Consider the following 23411-nt stretch of genomic DNA (forward strand, 5'->3'; position numbering starts at 1 on the left):
TTTAAATCTTCTTGATACAATTTAGCTCAAAGAGAACAAAAACTACTTTGCAATTCGATATCAATGTCAACAAATGCTCAAAAGTATGCTTAGCTTAGGAAAGAGAGATATAATTCCACAACAAGGTTCTTTAACAATCACTTGAAAACATTTGCAAAATGTCTAGCATGTAATGAGCATTGAATAATCCAAGCAATGATGATAGATAGATGCAAGATATTCAATAGATGCACTATGTCTTAGCAATTAAATTTTTAGAGATTCAAATACTTTAAACAACCACAAAATTTAAATGCGAACCAATTTAGATCCTAGAATCTAAAGATTTATGCTTAGTGGCCCAGTTCTAGGAAATTAACCACCTTCCTATAGTTAAACTTAGGATATAAAAAATTTAAGCACATTTAACCATTGTTTTAAAAAACGGCCGAGTCGACTCCGATTCGGCCGAGTTAGACCGAGCCAATGCCTGGCTGGGTCGACTCGGTGGCCAAAACGGAACGGCTGGCCGAGATATTACCAAGCCAATCATTGACTCGGTCAACTCGGTAACAACTCGGTCGACTCGGTAACAACTCGACCGACTCGGTAATGACTCGGCCGGCTCGGTAACAACTCGGCCAACTAGGCTCTTTGACAAAAATCCTGAAGCACATTTGTCAAAAGTTGTTCCGCCTCCTACATATCAATGGTTGGGTTGTTATTTATTGCATATTTATAGCCCTAAAGTAATCTATCACTGTGAGAAAGTTTTGAAAATTACAAGGCCAAAGTATGGTTATCCTATTCCTAGTGGCATGAATTAGAAAACTAAAACAATGCATTGAGCCATACAATGTTTTTCAAAAGGAAAACGTTTTGGCAATGGAATAATAAATACATATTTACCTCTGATTGTTCTGGAGCTTGACCAGAATTAAATCAAGGGTTTTGAGACTTCATTAGGGGCAGAGAATTGGTATTATTATTGTTGTAGTCTAGTGATTGTCCTTAGGCTGAGGTAGAAAAGAATCCTGGCATTGGTGGCTAAGTATGAACTTTGTATTGGACAGTGCACTGTGTGCCATTTTGATATAATGGATATATTCATGAGCCTACTTTGATCATATGTTGTCTTCTCTCTATATTCTATAGCTTTGTGTTTGGAAACGTGAATGAAAATCTTTAAAACTTTGTTTTTATAAAAAAAATAAATATGAATGTATTTTTTACAATGACCAAGTCATTGAAATCAAACTGGCCGAGTTGATACCGAGTTGGAGTCGGAGTCGGAGTCGACCCTCGGCCGTTTCCGAGTCGGAGTCGGAGTTTTAAAACATTGCATTTAACTAAGGAAAAATTTGATACCACACAAGTTTTTTCTTTTAGATCTTAGCCTTAGCACAACAAAGACACCAAGAAGAAATTTTAAATTGACAACTAAAGTATTCCTTAGGTGAATTTCTTGATATGCTAAGCAAGACTAAATGTAACCGAAGTAAATCGAAAAAGATTTAATAATTTTTAAATTTTTTTAATGGGCCAGAGGCCACAAAAAAACTTTAAATGTGAAATTTTTCTCGATTTAAAACTTTAGGATATCTCAAAGTCACATTAAAAATGAAAATGAGGCCCCTTCCTTTTTTTTTTTTTTATTTTTAGGATTTTTTTTTTTTACATTTTAGGATTTTTTAATTAGATTTTTTTTGAATTTTAAATCAAAATGAAACAAACAAAATTAAATCAAAGTCAAAACAAAGTAAAAAAAAAAACATAAAATCAAAATCAGGCCTTTAATTTTTTTTATTTTTTTATTAATTAGATTTTCTTAAATCAAATTAAAATGACACAACTAAATTCATAAATTCAAAATAAATATTAAACCTAATCTAAATGCCAAACTTCAACCCTACCTATCTAAGCCAAACCATGAGCATACAAACAAAAGAAAAAAAAGAATTAAAATCGAAGTGTGCTTGCAGGTCTGGCGACAGCGTGGACTCGACAACAAGGAGGGCAGATGCAGAGTTAGAGCTCGACGGATAGGGAGGAGGGTTGTTTGCAAGTGAGGGAATCTGCAGGGAGTGACAGAGGAAGTTGAGCGAGGACGAGGAGGCTCGGGCTAGGCTTGAAACTTGATGGATAGTGTGGAGAGACAGCTCGAACGCAGGCAGCGAATGCAAGGGAGAAACTCTGGCTCGGGGTTTTAAGGAAGAGGGACGCGCAGAGATAGGAGGAGCAACATAGATATAGCAGCGAGGAGGGGTTAGCAAGCTGCGTGGAGAGGAAGGGAGGGATCCGCAGTTTGACGCTGGCAGAATGAGGGAGCCTTTGGAAATGGACGATGAGAAAGATCGAAGGGAGAAAGGTCTGGATATTTGTTTGTGTGTGCTTGCAGGTGGCGTGGAAGCATAGCTGGAGGAGACTGCGTGGAGCTGGACAAAGATGGTTGAGGGTGTAGTGAAAGGGTTTAGAGAAAATCGCAGGGAAAAGTATGGTGCGCAGGACAACGTTTAAAGAGTAGCAAAATGAGCTCGAGGTTAGAAGGTTGCGGATTTGATGGGCAGCATATGGAGCAGAGAATGCGTAAGAAAGGTTTTTTGCATGGATGGGAAGCTATGACAGCGGGAAAAATTTCGAAACTTTCAAGAGAACAGAAAAACGCAGAGAATAAACCCAAGGCAATAACACAAATCCGAGATTTTCTGAAAACCCCAGGTATAACTTTTTTTCAAAAGCCTCAAGAAGGCAGCCCAAACTCAAGACAAACCCCAAAAAAACGAATTCCACGCTTGCTTCAAATTTATCAGTGAAACCCTCGTAGGACTGTTTCTAGACTTAAAATAATTTAAAACCCTTGGACTGCAAAATCAATGCCCCTGCAATAGCTGGTTTTGAGGTCAGATCTTACCCCCTAGGGCTTAGATCTGGCTTCAAAATCAAACTTCACTTTCAGATCTGCAACCTGTTCCTGAAGACACAAACACCTAGAACTCGGATATAAAAAAAATAAATGCAACCCTAGAAACCCAAGTCAGAAAAACCTAAAAAAAAAAATATAGATCTATGCACAGGAATAGCAGATCTACCAGATTTGGCGAGTGTGAGTTCAACTCAGTTCCTAGATCTGATAATCTAATGCTCTTAAAAGCCAGATTTATCAATTTAGCACAGAATTTTTTTGAAATTTTAAACTTAAAAGGAGGTGCTTCGCCCAAAACCCTTCATGCACCACCAATAAGATTTCTCATGATAAGCCCAGGATCAAATCAAGCTGGGCTCTTCAGCAAATACTAATTGGGAGTTGGCTGGTCCAACTGAAAACTTCCCCGAACGCCCGATGATTTAAAAATCAAGAATTTCCTGCATAACTCAATTCAACCATTAACATAGAGTGAGAAAACGATAATAAAATTTAGATTTAATAGAGATACCTGTTATTATATTCAAAACTTAAATTACCATTTAAACCCCAGTGATTGAGCAAGATACCTGTGCTCAAATCACTCTTCAAAAAGCTATCATCAATGGCTAAAAGGAAATCTATGCATGAAAATAACACATCTTACAACATTTCCACGAAGAGTAACACCAACAGAAATTAACCCCAAAGTCTTTCTTTATTGCTCATAAAAAAGATTACAAGAGAGCTTTCACTTAGCACACGACTCAAAGATCGAATGATCTCAACTGACAACTGACCTCCTATTTAAAGATAAATCTTCCAATGGCTAGTTCGAGTGATCCTTGTCAAAGTAATTTCAACTGTCGATGAGAATTAAAATTTCTTTTAATCTCATCCGTCGAAATATTAATTATTGAGGAAATTTCGAATTTTTCAATTAAATGCATTTTAATTAATTCAAAAATTAAATCCTTGAATTAATTTCCTCAAAATTTTGACTTTGACTTAACCCTAGGGATCAAAGGCTTAAAATTTAGCAAAATAATCAATTTACCTTAGTCCCTGGACCTTTTAAAATTTGAATTTTAAGGACACACGAATTTTGCCTTTGGAAAATTGAAATTTACCTAGGACCTATAATTAATTAAATTTCTGGCTTAGGATTTTAATTACTTTTGGCTAGAAAATTTAATTAATTAACCTATGAGGGGATAAATTACTTTTCCAACCTTCAAGACACTTTACATCATTTTTTTCATATCTTTTACATCACAAGGGGGAAAACCCATCTGAAATAGAACCTCACAGACTACCGATTTCTGCGACACATATATAATCCAACAGACTAAGCAATTTGTAATAAAATAACCTAATCAAATAGTTAGGATTATTCCCAAATCACTTTTACTTAGACTCGATCTATAACACTAGGACTCGCTTAAGATCTAGATGACAAAATTCATTCTGGCTTTGGGGTAAGGCTGAAGGAAAACTCTGCCAACCATCTGAAAATGGATCGGCGAGACAAAAACCTCTCGGAATGTAGATCACTACCAAAAAAATAGGTTTACTTAGGCAATTACATACTTGACACAAATCTGCTGAGATTATTCACATCATATACATGCAGAATGGGTTCACATTATAACATGACAATCAGGCTGATGATGATAGGTGGATGACGCGGACACATTGATCAGGTGCTATCCCTTTTGCGAAAAAGGGGGTGTACTGCTATGGGTCGTTGACACGTAGTGGTCAACATGTTGCTCTGCGACTATGTTCCTCACATGTTCCAACTTCCAACAAGTTGCTGTGTGAAGCAGGGGGCCTACGGGTGAATATTCAACATTGCCTGGGCGTGACTGCCGACAAAGGGAAGGGGGACCACACTTTAAGAAAGACAAAAACCTAAAATGAAAATCGGGTTTGTAACTTTTCGTAATTTTACTTCAAACCATTTCAGCGGTTCCGACAACTTGTCTCGGGATCTGTTTCCTCAGAGCATGAGCTGTTTCCTAAAAATCAAGGTCCGTAGGCAGCCGTATTTCACACTTATTTCGACGGATCTGGATCTGCGGATTTGACAATACTGGCCCTTCCTATGCCGGATCCGACAACTTAGTGTTTTGTAACTTTTCCAACATTTCAAATGGACATTCCACCCATCATGAAGGGATCATAAGCTTAAAATAATGGAGAAGAGTATTAAATTGATGAGTTTAAAAAGATGCTAAAGGGAGGAAATGGTTTGCCATAGAAGTATATGGCTGGATTAAAGTTATTAAAAATAGGGAAGGTTAATATTAATCTAACCATTCACTTTATTGCCATCCTTTTTATTTGCATCGTAATAAAGTGAATGGTTGGATTAATATTGATCTTCCCTATTTTTAGTAACATTAATCCAACCATTTATTTCTATGTTTAATGGCTACCTCCATTTAACACCATCTTAAACTCATTAGTTGGTTACTTTTCTCCAGTATTCTAAGCTTACATTCCCTTGATGGTGGGTGAAGTGTCCACTCGAAATGTTGGGAATAATTTGAGAACTTATCCACAGTTTAATTCTGGAAAATCCTTCTTAAGTATGAGCACCTGTGAAATCTACATTCTCAAAAGTGTTTTGTTCATAATTTGTTTTTCTTGGGGGTATTAGTGACGAGTCATTGATGAATTTTTCTTGCTTCCCATTTCTCTAAATTCTTATTTTGAGCCTTCCATAGGCTTGTGTTCCCAATAGTCCTTGATCATGAAGTTGCTGGGTAGGTCATGAAGGATCCAACACTACCCACTTCGGGAATTTCAAATATGGGTTAAATTATAAATACCAATAATCTTGCAGAATAGTCATCCCCACAATCCAGGTTGAGTGGTGAAATGGATTTCATCCTTTTAAGGTAAAGTTGCAAAATCTAGAGCTTTTAGTTAGATGAATGTCAGAAAGAAGATTTAGTTAGGTGGGCATTTTGAGAATATCTTTGCTTTGACAACCTTTCACCATAAACTTTCCTTATCCAAAATCATTCTTGAAATTACTTGAGCTCGGAGGGCCTCATTGAAGGTATCCAATTAATGAATGCATACTATGCTTGCCCATTTTGGGAGGGTACGTTTATCCTAGGATATGAAATCCCATATTTCCCGTTGTTTAGTTGCAAGCCATAAAAGCTTCCTCTTAATATCCTTTCTCTTATTTCATATGATCTTGGGAATTAAAAGAATTGAGCATCGATATATAGTGATAGTTTTTAAAGCATATTGTATCAACACAATTCTCTAGCATTCCTTCTTTAATTGTCTATTATCTTTTTAGAGGAATATTTGATGTTAGTTCCAACGTATAGAGTTACTTTCTTGACTTTCTCCACATCTTTGGGTTGTCAAACTTTTAGGGACTTTTAGTTGGTCATGGATGTGATTTTTTTCCGAGAGCCTACCCATTAGGTATTTAAACCTAGCTTATGTTTACAAGCACTTCGGATTGTTTCTAATCAGAACTCGATGGACATTTGTTTCAATTTTTTGTCAGCTTACATTATTGATATAGATTGTCATTGATGTCAATATGGCAATATTCTGGATAGTAAATAATGATGTGAAGCCAAGTAGAGCAGATCTGTGAAGCAATAGGAGCAGGGAGAGTTCATCAAAAGTCATCAAAGAAGAGCGATCGGAAGAAGAGCTATTAGAGCAAAGAAGAGCTATCGGAGCAGTATTGGAAGTCATAGGAATAAAGAGAAACCACAGGAGCGACGAGCCAAGACAATGCAGATCTATTGCATATGCTAAAAGTAAGAGCCATATCGGAGGAAGTAATAAACCATGGGAACCATTTCGACAATATATAATATCGACATAAATCATATCGGTAGTATATAAAAACAAATCATAGAAATCATATCGACAGTTCTATTTTATGCCACCACTCAAAACCTCTGATTGCGACATGTAATATGGCCCCAATAGTTCCATTACATACACCTTAATATGATATCACATCCGCCACATCGCAAGTCTCTCTAAAGCCTTGTCATGTTGAAACCCCCGATTGCGATTTGAGCTGCGGACCCGATCTGTTTATGAAAACAATCCTAATGTAATATCGCATCCGCTTATCGGAATGATCATATCGCAAGTCATAAAGGGATGTATATCCAAATCCTTCGATTGCGATAACATTGCGGACCCGCTGCACCATTATAGCATGACTAAATGAAATATCGCATCCGCAGTAATTGCAAGTTTCAAAGGAATGTTAAAACGCCGATTGTGATATAATACGCAGACCTGATAACTCTATTAGAATATACCTTTATGTAGTATCGGGTCCAAGTATCGGGGACGTTACGCAAATCATAAGGGCTGTCATTGCCGGGCCGTCGATTGCGATAAGACTTGTGAACCCGCCCGCTTATTGCGATAAGACTTGTGAACCCGATTGCCTATTGCAATATTAGCTGTGGACCCGATGGATCTATTGACAATGGTTTAATATTATATCACGTCCGTTTCATCGGCAGTGTGAATATTAGACATGTTACATTAGTGATGTTAAGAGTTGCGATTGTGGGATTTCGGATAATTGCGATTGTGATTAATAACGTTGCATGTGGGACCTCCATCTGGGCCTTGTGAATATTAAAAAGGGTTTCTCCGATATATTGCGTAGTAAGAGACCTTCGAAAGTTTGCAATTGCGATTAGCGGTGATGTGGCATATGGGGACCGCCAGACTTCTATTATAATATGGATATAACCTCTCCTATAGTGTGATTTCTGTAAAAAGGCTAAGTTAATTGATTGAATATTAACACAAGGCCCTCTGATATATTTTAATATACCGCCTCATGCACAAGTCGGCCCCTCCACCGGTGAACGGGTTGTTTCGTTTATTGGCAAAACTCATATATATATACGAGTTGAAAATCTTCACTTGAGGCAGGGGATTCGGGCATCGATTACAGAGAGAAGAAGTAACAGTTCACAACTCGTGAACTTGAAGGCACAGAGGAAGCCGAAGATCGAGCGAGGAGGAAGAAAGCCGAAGGTCCAACAAGAAAGAAGCTGAAGGATGAGGAATTTTGTTGATTGGTTTAATCATTGAAAGTTCAGACTTATAATTGATCCGTAGAAGCACATCCCGTGATCTGTTAAAGAGACTGCACAAGACAGGGTTGTTTTATAACTTTGCTCACAAATTGAAGCCGCGATAATCATTCTTCTGAAGCAGTTACTCCTAAAGTGTACTCCTAAAACAATTACTGTGACAATTAGAATAGAGGATTGAAACAGAAAGTTGTGTGTGTGCAGAGCTTAGTACAATTCATTGAAGATACATTGTAGTCATGTAAAAACTATTGAAGACCATGATGTGTTAGTCATCATGATGTGACTTGGAGATCTTGCTTGGGTGTAATGAAGAGCAACGGTGACACCTTCTATGAGACAAGGTTGTCATTGATTATATAGCATGGAGACTACAGTGAAGCTGTAGATTGACAGAATTCAGTGAAGAAGATTTTGGGAGTAGAGAATTACTATCAAACATATCTAGACAAAATATAACAGTGGGTTGGAGCCTAGAGAGTTGGTGCCCTAAAGGTTGGAGCCTCGAACAAATAAGGTTGATGCCTTGACAAGATAGGGTCGGAGCCCTTGGGGTTGGTGCCTCAGAATTGGAAGGATTGGTGTCCTTGGAGTTGGTGCTCCTAAACCCAAGGTTGGTGCCTTGACAAGATAGGGTCGGAGCCCTAGAGGTTGGAGTCTCACAAAAGACCAAGTTGGTGCTTGGCAACGGGTTGGAGCCCTATGTATATTGTACTTGATTTATTGTAAAGATTATATTAATAAAATCATTTATTCCTATTGTTCATTTTGTGTTCTAAATAAAATTGATTTAACTAGTAAAAGTAACAATTGAAAAGAAACACTGATTCACCCCCCCCCCCCCCCCAGTATTTCCAACAATTGGTATCGGAGCCAGTACCTTCACTCAAAGCCTAACAACTTGAAGGTTGATCAATTAGAACAAAAATGGCAATGCTAGGAAAGAAAGTTTCCAATCCTCCTTAAGATGTGTCTCCCTCAACCATCGAAGGTTAAATCAATCAATTTGTAAAGGCTCCATGGTTGAATGGAAACTTTGATATATGGGAAGCAAGAATGAGGAAATTCTTAAAGACTCAAGGCATAGAAGTCCGTAAATCTATGATTACTATTAATATGATGGATGAAGAATCCAAGGAGTACAATACAAAAGCAAGGAAGGCAATCTTGAATGGGCTACCAGATTCTATAAAGAACAATTTAGAAAAGTGTTCATCAACAAAGGGTATATGGGACAAACTTCATGACCTTCACTCAAGAGGAGCATTAACCATGACCACTAGTCAAGAAGATGATGGAAATCAAGAAGGAAATCTAGAACCCATCATGGAAACTGAAAATGAGAATGATGACATCAAGGACAAAGAAGATCCAGAAGATGAAGAGAATGAAAAAGATTTTAAAGAAGATCTCTTCACTAAACTTATGGCTGGCATGGAAGAAATTATCAGTTTGAAAAAGGAAAACGAAGAACTTAAGAAGAAAACACTAGCTGGTGACCAAGACCAAACAAGGAAGAAAGTTGACCTTGTCAAGCTTCAAGTACAAGAAAGGGATGAAGAGCTTGCCAAGCTTAAGAAGGAATTTCATCAAAGCAAAAGAAAGTATCATGAAGAAGTCATATCCATGACAAATCAATTGGATAAAGCAAATAAACGAGAAGATAACTTGTCAAGCCACCTTGAACAAAGGCGCATGAGCTTGAACAAACTTGAAGAAGAGATTGGTCAATACAAGGAAGAGGTCTCCTCGCTTAGATCACAATTAGAAGAAGCAAGGAAACAAGCACAAGGAACTGAGAAGACAATGGAAGCATTGGTAATCATAGAAGGACAAGTTGATGAAGTAGAAAAGGAGAAAAACACCATGATATGCCAACTAAAAGCAAAGGATGAAGAAATATTCAAACTAAAATCCAACCTCAACCTTCTCAAGGCCAAAGCATGTAAAGCTACAAGGATCATGGAAGAAATGGAGAGTAGTCTAGCTAAGGAAAATGAATAAATCTTCAAAATAAAATCAGATATCATCTCCCTTAAAATAGAAGCAAATGAAGCAACTTGTATCAAGGAAGAGATTGAGAAACAACTTGCTAAGAAGAATAACGATTGCAAAAGATTGAAAGAAGAGATTGTCTCCCTAAAAAAAAAAGGTTGAAGGGATGGACAAATTTTTGAAGAGCTCCCAAGCCTTGGATGACATGCTCAGCCATCAAAGATCCCCATTTGATAAATCAGGTCTTAGCTATGAAGGAGAATCCTCAAGCAAGAATGATAATGCTTCAAACAACAAGGATGTGAGAAAGCCAGAAAGAAATATTGATGCTCCCAATTCTAGCAAAGGAAAGGATAAGAGTCAAGGCAACAATAAAGGAAGTCCCATTCCAAGAAGAAATGTAGATGATGTCAAGGATGCAAGAAGCAACAGTTATAATGAAAGGATCTCAAGGCAGAAAGACTTCAGAAGTACAACAAGGAAACCATCTTCTCCCAGGTACCAAAGTATATTTCTTGGTTATTGCTATTCTTGTACAAACTTTGGACACATGGCAAAAGATTGTAGGGCATATCACAAAGATAGACATTATGGTCCCCGACAATCTCCGAGAAGCAATTTTGCAGGAAGAAATCATGAATTCTTATTCATAACAACATAGAATGCTTCAAGTGTCATAATGTTAGTCATATGGCACATGATTGTAACTTAACTTGGGCTCCTACACAAGCTAGAAACATGCCAGAAAAGAAAGTTACACAAGTATGGAGAAGAAAGAAAATACAATCCAAAAATCTCCTGAACTCTCCAGCCAACAACACATGTTGTTGACTTGATGAAGATACCCTTGATATTTTGAGTGTTTGATGATGGGATTTTGGCAAAAAGAGACCATGCATACAGTTAGGGGGAGCTTGTGATTCTTGATCATTATTGCAGAAGCTATCCATGAAAGGGTCCTTATGAAATCCTTGATGAGTTATATTAACAATCATTCTTTGGTAAAGATCATTTCTCAGGATCACTACATTGAAGAACATGATCTTTTAACCATTCTTTGGACTATTGTTGAAGATGTTTTCCACTTGATCACTAAGCAGAATTGGAGCAGCAGAGAAGGCCATCTAATGCTAGAGAAATAGGGCAAATAACTATGTCGCTGGTATTATAGAAGTTGAATTTCTCGACTCAGGGATATGATATGAGAACAGGTAAATCAAGGACAGTAATAGAGGCAACCTTCAAACAAGCAGACACATCTGGGAATGGAGCTTGAAGCAAGAGAAGTTGGCAGCATCTGATATAATTGAAGCATTGCAAAAAGTTGCCAACCAGTAGAAAGAATTTAAAAGACAGTCACAGATTGGATATCAAATTAAAGGGGAGAATGTTGTGCTGTCGAATATAGCTCAACAACTTAAGGAGAAGCACAGAGATACAAAGGAATCTTGATTTGAAGAAAGATAGCGAGAATGACAATTTCAATGGCATTTTCTCTTGATTCGGACTGTGAAGGCCTCTTAATTTTGACTGTGGAGACAACAGAATACGGTGTAGAAGCGTAAAAACTTGGACTTGGACATTTGGTGTATGACTATTTGGAGTCTATTTTGAAGCATTGAAGTGGAGCATCTTTAAGCATTGTTGAAGCCATGATGAAGAAGTTCTGAGACATGAAGAGGGGATAATGTGCTAGCTGATGATGAGGCAGCAATCCTTCTATCTTGAGTAAAAAGAAGAGCACCACGATAGGGGGAGTAACATACCCATAAAGATCCACTGTTCATAAAGAACAAAAGAAGTTCGACAGGGGGACTCCTTGTGCACTCCTTTGCCATTGATTTCAAAGAGGGAGAGAAGAAGAATATTATTGCACCAATGACAAAAGGGGAGATTGTTGATCTAGATTGTCATTGATGTCAATATGGCAATATTTTGGATAGTAAATAATGATGTGAAGCCAAGCAGAGCAGATCCGTGAAACAACAGGAGCAGGAAGAGTTCATCAGAAACCATCAAAGAAGATCTATCAGAGCAGAGAAGATCTATTGGAAGAAGAGCTATCGGAATAGTATCGGAAGTCATAGGAATAAATAGAAACCACAGGAGCGACGAGCCAAGACAATGCAGATCTATCGCATATGCCAAAAGTAAGAGCCATATCGGAGGAAGTAATAAACCATGGGAACCCTTTCGACAATATATGATATCGACAGAAATCATATCGGCAGTATATAAACACAAATCATAGAAATCATATCGACAATTCTATTTTATGCCACCACTCAAAACCTCCGATTGCGATATGTAATATGGACCCGATAGTTCCATTACATAAGCCTTATTATGATATCGCATTCGCCACATCGCAAGTCTCTATAAAGCCTTGTCATGTTGAAACCCCCAATTGCGATTATGAAAACAATCCTAGTGTAATATCGCATCCGCCTACCGGAACGATCATATCGCAAGTCATAAAGGGATGTATATCCAAATCCTCCGATTGCGATAACATTACAGACCCGCTGCACCATTATAGCATGACTTAATGAAATATCACATCCATAGTAATCACAGGTTTCGAAGGAATGTTAAAACATCTTTTGCGATATAATACGCAGACCTGATAGCTCTATTAGAATATACCTTTATGTAGTATCGGGTCCAAGTATCGGGGAAGTTACGCAAATCATAAGGGTTGTCACCGCCGGACCGCCGATTGCGATAAGACTTGTGAACCCGATCGCCAATTGCAATAAGACTTGTGAACCCGACCGCCGATTGCGATATTAGCTGTGGACCCGACAGATCTATTGACGATGGTTTAATATTATATCGCGTTCGTTTCATCGGCAGTATGAATATCGGACATGTTACATTGGTGATGTTAAGAGTTACGATTGTGGGATTTCGGATAATTGTGATTGTGATTAATAACGTGGCATGTGGGACCTCCATGTGGGCCTTGTGAATATTAAAAAGGGCCTCTTTGATATATTGCATAGTAAGAGATTTCCGAAAAGTTGCGATTGCAATTAGCGGTGACGTGGCATATGGGGACCGCCAGACTTCTATTATAATATGGGTATAGCCTCTCCTATAATGTGATTTTTGTAAAAAGGCTAAGTTATAATTGATTGAATATTAACAAAAAGCCCTCCGATATATTTTAATCAATGTTCCACCAAGGTTCCGGAACGAGGGGGCGAGGGAGCGAGGATATGCGGGAGCAGCCTATGCAAAAGCTCCCCACCAATTTTTGGGAAACGTGGGGGGACTTCAGGATCTTAAAAACTTGTAAATATAAAATATAATTTATAAATTGAGTCCACTATGACAATTGGGTTTGGATTGAAAAGCTGCAAAGCATGATCATTGATATGAATATCATTATCTAATATCATATAAATTTAAAATTCTAATTTATAATCATACATCATACATTATGATTAAAGTTTAAACCATATTGATGTTCCACTTCCTACTATGAACATTGAATACTGAACAATGAATATTGACATAAAATTATAAAAGTCAAGTCTGATACATCATACATCAAGAGTCAAAATTTTATAGAGTCAGAATAACATAAGAACATCAACATATCAAAAGATAAATGAGCATAATTTTGCTCAAGCCTCAAGGTAATGCCCCGCTAGTCTCTGCATCCAGCTGTTGCATGAATAAATCAGGATCAACCATATCACCATCTGAATTTGAATCACTAGCATTCTCAAACATGCTAAGTGGCACACCAACCAACCCCATCTATCTCTCATCAAGTCTCTCCTCCATATCTACCTGTGCATCATCCTCTAGATCAACATCCCATCCTGTTGCTGGTCCCTTCAAATACTCAGGTGTCTTCCTATGCTCAAGATGTAGGGCACTGTGCACAGCGACTAACTTCTCTGCTCTTTTAGAGGTAAGCTTGTTCCTCTTGATAGAGTGGATGAAGCTATATGTGGACCAATTCCTCTCTGCTGTAGAGGAACTAGGAACGTCTTGCGAATGGAGTGAGGGGCTAGGGCGAATAATGAATTTTTTATATAAAAAAACGAATTGAAACCCTAAAGTATTAAAACTAATGTTAAATTTTAATTACAAACAAAAGTTTATTTAAAAAAATCGGGCCCCTCGACCCCCGTCGACCCCCCACGACCCCTCACGACCCCCTTTTAGGAAACGACCCCTCAGCACAAGGAAACGACGCCCTGGCACGTCCCCTTGCATACCCTATTTTTTGGGAGTGTGGGGAAATGACCCCTTCTCGTCACCAAGTCCCCGGAGCGCGGGGGAGCTAGGAAACTAGACCCCTAGGGGTGGGGCGAGTCCCCGTGGAACATTGATTTTAATATACCACCAATGAACGGGTCATTTCGTTTATTGGCAAAACTCATATGTATATACAAGTTGAAACACTTCACTTGAGGCAGGGGATTCAGGCATTGATTACAAAGAGAAGAAGTAATAGTTCACAACTCGTGAACTTGAAGGAACAGAGGAAGCCAAAGATCGAGCGAAAAGGAAGAAAGCCGAAGGTCCAACAGGAAAGAAGCCGAAGGACTAGCAATTCTGTTGACGGGGTTATTCATTGAAAGTCCGGACTTATAATGAATTCGTAGAAGCACAACTTGCGATCTGTTAAAGAGACTGCACAAGACAGGGTTGTTTTATAATTGTGAGCGCAACTTGAAGCTGCGACAGTCATTCTTCTGAAGCAGTTACTCCTGAAGTGTACTCCTAAAACAATTACCGTGACGGTTAGAATAGAGGATTGAAACAGAAAGTTGTGTGTGTGCAAAGATTAGTACAATTCATTGAAGATACATTGAAGTCGTGTAAAAACTGTTGAAGACCATGATGTGTTAGTCATCATGATGTGACTTGGAGATTTTGCTTGGGTGTAATGAAGAGCAACGGTGACACCTTCTATGAGACAAGGCTGTCATTGATTATATAGCATGGAGACTACAATGAAGTTGTAGATGATAGAATTCAGTGAAGAAGATTTTGGGACCAAAGAATTACTATCAAACATATCTAGGCAAAATATAGCAGTGGGTTGGAGCCCAGAGAGTTGGTGCCCTGAAGGTTGGAGCCTCGAACAAACAAGGTTGGTGCCTTGACAAGATAGGGTCGGAGCCCTTGGGGTTGGTGCCTCAGAATTCGAAGGATTGGTGTCCTTGGAGTTGGTGCTCCTAAATCCAAGGTTGGTGCCCTGACAAGATAGGGTCAGATCCCTAGAGGTTGGAGCCTCACAAAAGATCAAGTTGGTGCTTGGAAACAGGTTGGAGCCCTATATATATTGTACTTGATTTATTGTAAAGATTATATTAATAAAAGCATTTATTCCTATTGTTCATTTTGTGTTCTAAATAAAATTGATTTAATTGGTAAAAGTAACAATTGAAAAGAAAAACTGGTTCACCCCCCCACCTCTCAGTATTTTCAACATACATTGGTGTGAAATGTCTTATGTGATATTGAATAATACCAAAATTATCATTAAAAGTAAGCACTATATTATGCATTCAATGTTCAATTGTTGGAGTTTTTTGAGAATAGGGTTGCTATTCCTTATTTTATGATCGTTAATGTTACAAATGCTCATTTTCTTACGTGGTCCCTTGCTTCTCTAATGCTACATAATTATAGAAAATAAATTTTAGCTGATAATTTTTATCCAATATGTAGAAGGAAGAATACAATAATCAGTCAAATCTGTAGGAGCATATTGAACTTACTTAAATGGGTATTTCCATGGTATGTTCTTATTGAGGTTCATGTAGACATTGTTGATGCGTTTTTTGCAAAGCATATACACAAACCCTTACCTTGAGAAGATATTATGTTTATTATAGGATATGCTATTGGTGCTGTGGATGGTCGTGTGGCCTTGGAGTTCTTTGACTTGTCTGAGTCATTCCAGGCCAATAGGTGCGTATTTTGTTCATGAAGGTGATATAGTTTTCTTTTCTTTGGTTGGTAACAATACTTTTGTTCTATTTATTTATTTTGCTGGTACATCCATTTTAATTTGGATTGGATATATAGCTTCGTCCAAACAACTTCATGGAACATTTGTTTTCATTACCATGAATTTGTGCCATTTGGAGGTTAGAACTTGGATCTTCACTTGAAACTAGAATCTAACTGCTAGACCACATTTCACTTGATGATAATGAGAATTTTGTCGAGTACATAAGAGGGGATATATTTCTTAGAAGATGTTATTCTCTTATTAAGTTAGTGTGTTCAACCAATTTACATGATCTTCCTAGCACATAGTTGATATGTTCAATGTAGGGAGGCTTTTCGAATGATTCAATGGTTGTACTTCTTTTGGTTTTTCTTGGAGGCCTCGATTTTGTTGTCATTTATATTGACTACATTATTGTCTCTTCAAACTAGCAAACGCATGCTAGATGGTGCATAATCGGTTGCCTTTGGCATCTTTCTTTGTTTGGAAAACTAATTACAACAATCGCTTTGAAATGCCATCTTTAGATTTTTATAGTAGTATCATAGTATGCCATAGTTAAAATATGTCTTTATGAGACAGAAGTTCCTTCTTTTCTTTGATCATGCTATTGTAAAAGGTAAGCTGTGTACTTGATGCCAAATGCTTTGTTTTGTAGTGAAATGAAGAAGTATCGTGATTGGAGTAATTTCATATAGAACAAGTAGTTTCCGATGTAGGATGAACCAAATTTGGAAAGATCAGATGTTCTCTTTTACTATTGTAACTTGTTGCAGAAATAATTGGCACTTTTGCTACATGGCATTAGCTCCATGAAGATATTGAGAGAGTGAATTATTTTGATAATGATCAACTTTCATTTCGTATCCCAGGATATTTCCATAGTTGAGAAATTATTGGCCTTTTCCTATAGGATAAGAGAGCAAGCAAAACTATATTTGCCTTGTTATCCTATATGCTTCAACCACTAGGACTATTTTTATTATGCACTTAAAATAGTCCTATAACTTTTGAAATCATAGGGAAAACGAATCTAGGATCTATAGCCACCCACATCACACTTTACGGCTGTGTTATTTATTTCTTTTACTCAGAAATAATTATTTTCATTACGCTTCATCCTTTACATATCACTAGTTCAATCAAAGAATTGATGACTCTCCCAGTGGATGTTGTTATTCAATTGACCCATTCTTGTTTGTTATGAATATGGATTAATAGTATAGGTTGTTAAATTTTCTAACCCAAACAACTGACTAATTATTTCCTAGCAGATTTTTATGCAGATCTATTGAATAAAAAAACATGGCTGAGATTTTAACACAAAATAGTTAATAGCGGAAGAAAATTAATACACCAATCTTAAACACATGCACACACAATTGCCGCTCATCAAAATCCGCTGCTTCATTAGCAATAATCTATAATATACAGGGCTCCCTTTTTGGGATAATGGCCCTCTGATGAAAAATACAAATACAACAAAAACTTGGAAATGATTCAGTTGATCAAACCTTTTGCAGATCTATCCTTCAGTCTTGCCAATTGATCTAGATCCTTCTCCCTTGCTGCCTTTTTCACTCTTCCTCGAACCCTGCACATTTGGATGAAAGTCCTTCTCCACCCAATCACTGAGATCTCATTATCTCACTGTCTCTTGTGCTCAAAGATGTGTCTTCTCTATTAGCCTAGCCTGCCTTTTATAAGATGGAGTGGTTGATTGAATCCACAACCCTAATCTCGAACTGATTGACGATTGAGATTAGATCGTAACATCACTTGAATATAATGGTTGAGATTCATCTAATTCACTAATACAAATAACCTTTGCATTTCATTAGATCAACTCACTTTATCTTATAAAAGTCAATTACTTTAAAAATTGAAGTAATTACTAAGGTTAGTGGTCAAATGGGCGACTTCCGCACATCTAGACACTTAGACCTATGCAAAAGTACTTGCTTGAGCTACTCTTATTAACAATCCCTCTTAGTGAGGTAGATTCTTCTAAAAGAACCACATGAAATTGGCTTCCCCTTCGGTCTTGGCACAATATCCCATGCATCAACCTTCACCATGGCTTTCCTCCAAACCTCCTAGTTTTCTGCCTCTTCAATGATGTTAGTCATTAGTGTCATGTAGTTTGGAGATTTCTTTGGAGGCATTGTTTGGGCGAAGAAAGGGCGAAGGAGACATTTGGGCGAAGGAGGGGCAGGGAAGAATTTTTGCCTAGGTATGGAAGAACTGCACGGGAAGGAGTAGATGTTGAAGAATCTAGGGCAGTTAGCATTAATAAGATTCTTCTTGACTTGATAACTATTTGTGAGGCATTTTAAATTTTCTTATTAGCACACTCTTCTCTTTGACATTATTAGAGCGTGTGTTTCTTATTTCATCAAATAGCTACCAAAATCAAAGAGACAAGAACACAAGATGTTGGCATTCTGCCAGGGCCAAAACCTCTCTCTCTTGGAGAGGAAAACCCACACATAATTCTTCTTATAGAGATTCCAATTGACGAACACCAAGACCATGACACTTGACCTTCTACGCCACTCCAAGACCAAGACACCAATCCTCTTCTTTGTCACTGCTGAGATCATCATTATTGCTGCTTCATTGAGACCATCACTACTGCACCACCGAAGTCTTCATTACTACTGCAACACCATTGTTGCACCTTCATCGAGGTCTGCACCATTGCTGCTTCCTTCACTGGGATCTTCTCCTTGTGACTATGTCTCCTTCAAGATCGAGATCATAGCTATGCATGTGACTGTATCTTGAAGTATGTCAAGGCAGTATGTGCTATACTGAGATCATAGTTGAATTCTGGAGATATGCCAAGACAAAGTGTTTGTTTGATAGATATATATACTGAAACCATTACTATGTTCACTCCTACACTGAGATCTTCATGTGATTGTTTGCTATGCTAAGACTGTGATCATTGAGAGGCTTTACCCATAGGATTACTATACTCATCGAAGTACTGAACCACTGCTCTTGACCGAGGTCCTGAACCACTGTAATTTCCTCCGAGCATCATTAGATGAATCTGAGTTTTGTGTGATTGCAATTACCCGAGGTTTCAGTGATATTCAAGGTCACTGCTCCTCATCCGAAGTTGCAGAGCTTGTCCAAAATTCTGTACTTAATGTGCCTATCCGAGATGTTGTAGTAGACTTTCGAAAATCTCAGACAAGTCCGAGTTTCTTCCTTGTCTTTTGCGGATACCCCAATTAGGTATATATAATGGTTTGCCTTCCATATTAAGCCGACGTGTATCCATGAAGAGTTGTGTCTATTTCTTTGAGCTGACATGAGTGAATCTAATTCTTTTAGGCCGACATCACTGTCTTTTACCTCGCTTTGCTTGCAAACTTCTTTATTGGAGGATGGTGCTTGTCTTGGAGGGCTACTTGACACTAGGTTGACCCATTTTCGTTCTCAAGAAGAGCTCTTTAACATGACTTTGATTCTTTGACTTTCCTAGAACTATGGAATGAGCAAGAAACTCATTCGAATAATTTTACAAAAATAATATTTCTTTTTATTGACAAGTACAAAGATCAAAATTACATTTACAAATATCGAACCTAGTTACACTTTTCTTCAACACCCCTCTTAATGTTAATTTTAGGTATGTTCTATGTTTAGAGAAATTTATTTCAATTTTCACAGTTAGCTCAATATCTTTTCCGGATTAGCAATCACATCAGTATTAAAGTAAACTGCAGATAGAACATAAACATAAATCGCAGAATACAAGCCAAGACAAGAGGACACAAGATGTGGTGCTAGCCAGGGACAAACCCCAATGTGGGGAAACCCTTGATCAATTCTTCTTATATGTTCTTCAATAGTTTAGCAGAGAGGGAGAGAGATATAGTACATTTACAATAGAAGTCAACACTTTGACTTATTTAGATAAGAGCATAGATCATCTCTAAGAAGATGATACATGAGATCAGTTGAAGACATGCTGCTTCAACTGATTCTCTAAGGTGACTCCTTCACCTATCGTTGCGCTGCATTTCCTCATCATGCTGCACCCATCATCACTATGTTGCATCTAATCATGCTTCATTAATCATGACTATACCCATCACTGTACTGCATTATGTGCCATTGCTGCACCATGTTGCCATACTGACCTATGTACTGGCTGCATCTTGCTTGCTTGTTGTCCCTAGCATGCTTGTTGTCCTTTGCATGCTAGTTGTCCCTTGCATGCTAGGTGTAACATTGCACGCTTAATGTATTTGTTGCTAAGTACCATACAACTGCCCCAATGTTAGTTAGTTGTCCCTTGCATGTTTCTCTCCTTCGGAGACATATGCTCTAGCTGTTCCGGCATTTTCGACAATTTCGGCTGTTCTCGGCAGTTCCGACAATTCCTGGTATTCCTGGCAGTTCCAGTAGTTCCGGCTATTCCCGACAGTTCCGACTGTTCACGGCGGTTCCGGCTTCTGCCCTCTGGATTAGGGCAGCGTTATCCTTTAGGATCTCTCCTCCTACTAAACCCAAAGACAAGTAGAGAAGAAGAGATCCCAAGTGTGTTGAAATGACTTGAAGGCCACCTCTATTTATACTAAAACGTTGAGCACAAGTGGGGTTTATTTGGTTGCTGGCCGACCTTGACAAATTGTCCCATAACACAAATAAATTCATATCTCCATGCATACTTATCAGAATCGGATGATCTTTAGATCAATCCTACACCTCTCGATGAGAGGGATCCAAGAAAAATATCACTTCCATTAATAAGATTACCCACATGGAGTTTGGCCCTAGTTGCCAATTTTAACACTCCCTCTCAACTAGGGAGAACTCCATCGGCTGATCCATATGTTCGACTGTACTATCTCTGCCATCAGTGCCCTGCACTGCTCTGCTTTGCTCTGCTCTACTGAACCATGAAGAAGAAGAATTGATTGAGAATGTCTCATACCATTCTCTACTGACCCGAAGTCAGTTTCATCTGAAGAGAGTGTGTCACATCACTCTTATTGGCCCGAAGTCAATTTTATTGATCCCAGATCAAGAGAGTGTCTCAAACTACTCATACTAATCCCAGATCAGTTTCATTGATCCCAGATCATTGGAGGTCATCCTAGCATAGGGAGTACGGTAGAACATCGATGCGTCCATCGATAGTACTACTATGGTCCCTAACCCCATTTCCCTGCTCATTGATCAAATGAGAGGTACTTCCCATGAGTCTCAGACTGCATGGGTAGGATGCCTCGACAGGAGAAGTAATCATCCTATCCACAGGAGAACGAATCATCCTGCCCCACAGTCGCCACGGGAGAACTAATCATCCCGCCCACAGGAGAACTAATCATCCTGTTTCATAGTTGCCACGGGAGAACTAATCATCCCGGCCCACAGGAGAACCAATCATCCTGTTTCACAGTTGCCACGAGAGAACTAATCATCCTAGCCCACAAGAGAACTAATCATCCCGTTCCACAGTTGCCACGGGAGAACTAATCATACCGACCCACAAGAGAACTAATCATTCTGTTTCACAATTTCCACGGGAGAACTAATCATCCCGACCCACAAGAGAACTAATCATCCTGTTCCACAGTTGCCACGGGAGAACTAATCATTCCGACCCATAGGAGAACTAATCATCCTGTTCCACAGTCGCCATGGGGTATCACAAGGGAAGGTTGAACCTATCATCCTGTACATAGCGCACCACCAGGGGAGGGTGAGTCCCCCTGTGGCTGTATGTTGCTCCAGTAAGTACCCCAAGCCCCCCAGAGCTCCCAGAGCTCAATGCATGCAACATGTAGGACCCTTATAAGAAGGTCCCTCAACGACTCCAAGTCGTTTGGGAAAGTCACAGATTTGAACTTTCACGAGGCTTTGACAAAATGTCTGTGACCTGTACATCAATCTCAATGCGATGGAGCCTCCTCGCTCATCGACTTACCATATCCCAGATAAGGCAGTATCTGATGTCTATCTGCCGGAGCAATCATCGAATACAGGATTCGTCAATAATCGGATCCCCCCTCTGGTTGTCACAGAGAATCACAATGGTATTCATCATGTGTACAAACAGCTCACTGAAGAGCTTCCACAACTAGGCAGCTTCATACGAGATCATACTCGTAGCTATGTATTCGGTCTCGACGGTGCTTATAGCAACCGACTTCTGCTTCCTACTCATCCATGATATCGAAGTAGAACCCAAAGAGAACCAGCGCTGAGAAGTGCTCTAGTGATCCTCCACACTGCCTGCCCAGTCAACATTCGAATAATCATGCAGCTTCATATTTCCGACAGTGTATCTCAATCCATGAGAGATTGTGCCCCGAAGATATCTCAGAAGATTCTTGGCACCAATCCAGTGAGGCTCAACCAAATATGAGCTCACCATGCTAACTGCAAAACATATGTCCAGACGGAAGTTCACCAAGAACATCAATGCAAATGAGTTTATGAAACTCAGAGGCATTTCCCAAATCTGGTCCGACATCATCACCATATAACTTCTAAAAGTTAAGATCCTCGAGGTAGTCACGGGCTTGCAGTTTACCATTCCACATCCGGAATCCAACTCCCTCTTACTTCTGCAAGTGAGAGGCTCTGCACCTGCTTGAAATAGGTCATCCTCATAAGGTGTCGGTATGAGAGGTCTATCATCCACAACCTTCAGGTAATGGTTTGGATCGGTTTCACTCCTAGTGAATTTCAACTTCATCAGACAGCTATCAATCCTCTCATACTATGCCCGGGGTGTTTTTCTTCAAGCCTAGAGGGCTTTCTGCCATCTGTATACATGAGATTCCCGATCATGAATCTCAAACTCCTCGGGTTGTTCCAAACCTGTGGACCTGCTGCATGAGGGGAATGGTCCCCTTATAAGATTTTCCTTCGGTACATCTTAGACATGTACCTTCATGCTCTTCTTGAATTCAAGCATCCTTATCACCATCTGACTCACATCGGGTAGGGCCCCATAGGTAGACCTCCGGTGTTATAGATGTGATATGTCAATTGACTGATCCCCAATGGACCATCCTGCAACTTGATACAAATTGCCAACCCTGAACCCGTGAGAAAAAGCATCTTTGACAATTCTATTTTTCAACACGTACCTTTCCATCGATGAATGCCACCCTGAAACCTTTGACTTCCATTTCCGAGATTGACACCAGGTTCTTCTTGCGATTAGGTACATAAAACAGATTCTTGTAAATGAATAGAGTTACCCTCATTCAATTGAGGGGTAACATTCCCTACACCCTTTCCGGGATACGTGGCATCGACTCCAAGTATAATCCTGTTAGCGCTTGAATTTGGCCTCAGGCTGAAAAGACAAAATCCAAGGCAACATCAAACCACTTAGCCTCGTAGCTAGCCCTACGGGGACAGGAGAGGGCTCTCTCTGGGTCTATCTCGGCAAAAGATCTTC

General features: G+C 38.9%; 1 protein-coding gene across 4 annotated transcripts in view; it reads left to right on the forward strand.

Annotated features, from left to right (window-relative positions):
- Positions 1–23411, forward strand: part of LOC149229901 (mitotic checkpoint protein BUB3.1-like) — a 349473-nt gene that overhangs the window by 63152 nt on the left and 262910 nt on the right. For all 4 annotated transcript variants that reach the window (XR_016247977.1, XM_089378776.1, XM_089378775.1 and 1 more), the window contains exon 5: positions 15855–15930. Coding sequence is in view for 3 of the 4 variants with exons in the window: in XM_089378776.1 (XP_089234902.1) it covers positions 15855–15930 (76 nt within the window). In the remaining variant the exon portion in view is untranslated. The remainder of the gene's footprint in view (positions 1–15854; positions 15931–23411) is intronic.

Source organism: Pinus tabuliformis, chromosome J (genome assembly GCF_031772625.1).
Source record: "Pinus tabuliformis cultivar Carrire ecotype Pingquan chromosome J, CPIR1, whole genome shotgun sequence".
Lineage (NCBI taxonomy): Eukaryota > Viridiplantae > Streptophyta > Pinopsida > Pinales > Pinaceae > Pinus > Pinus tabuliformis.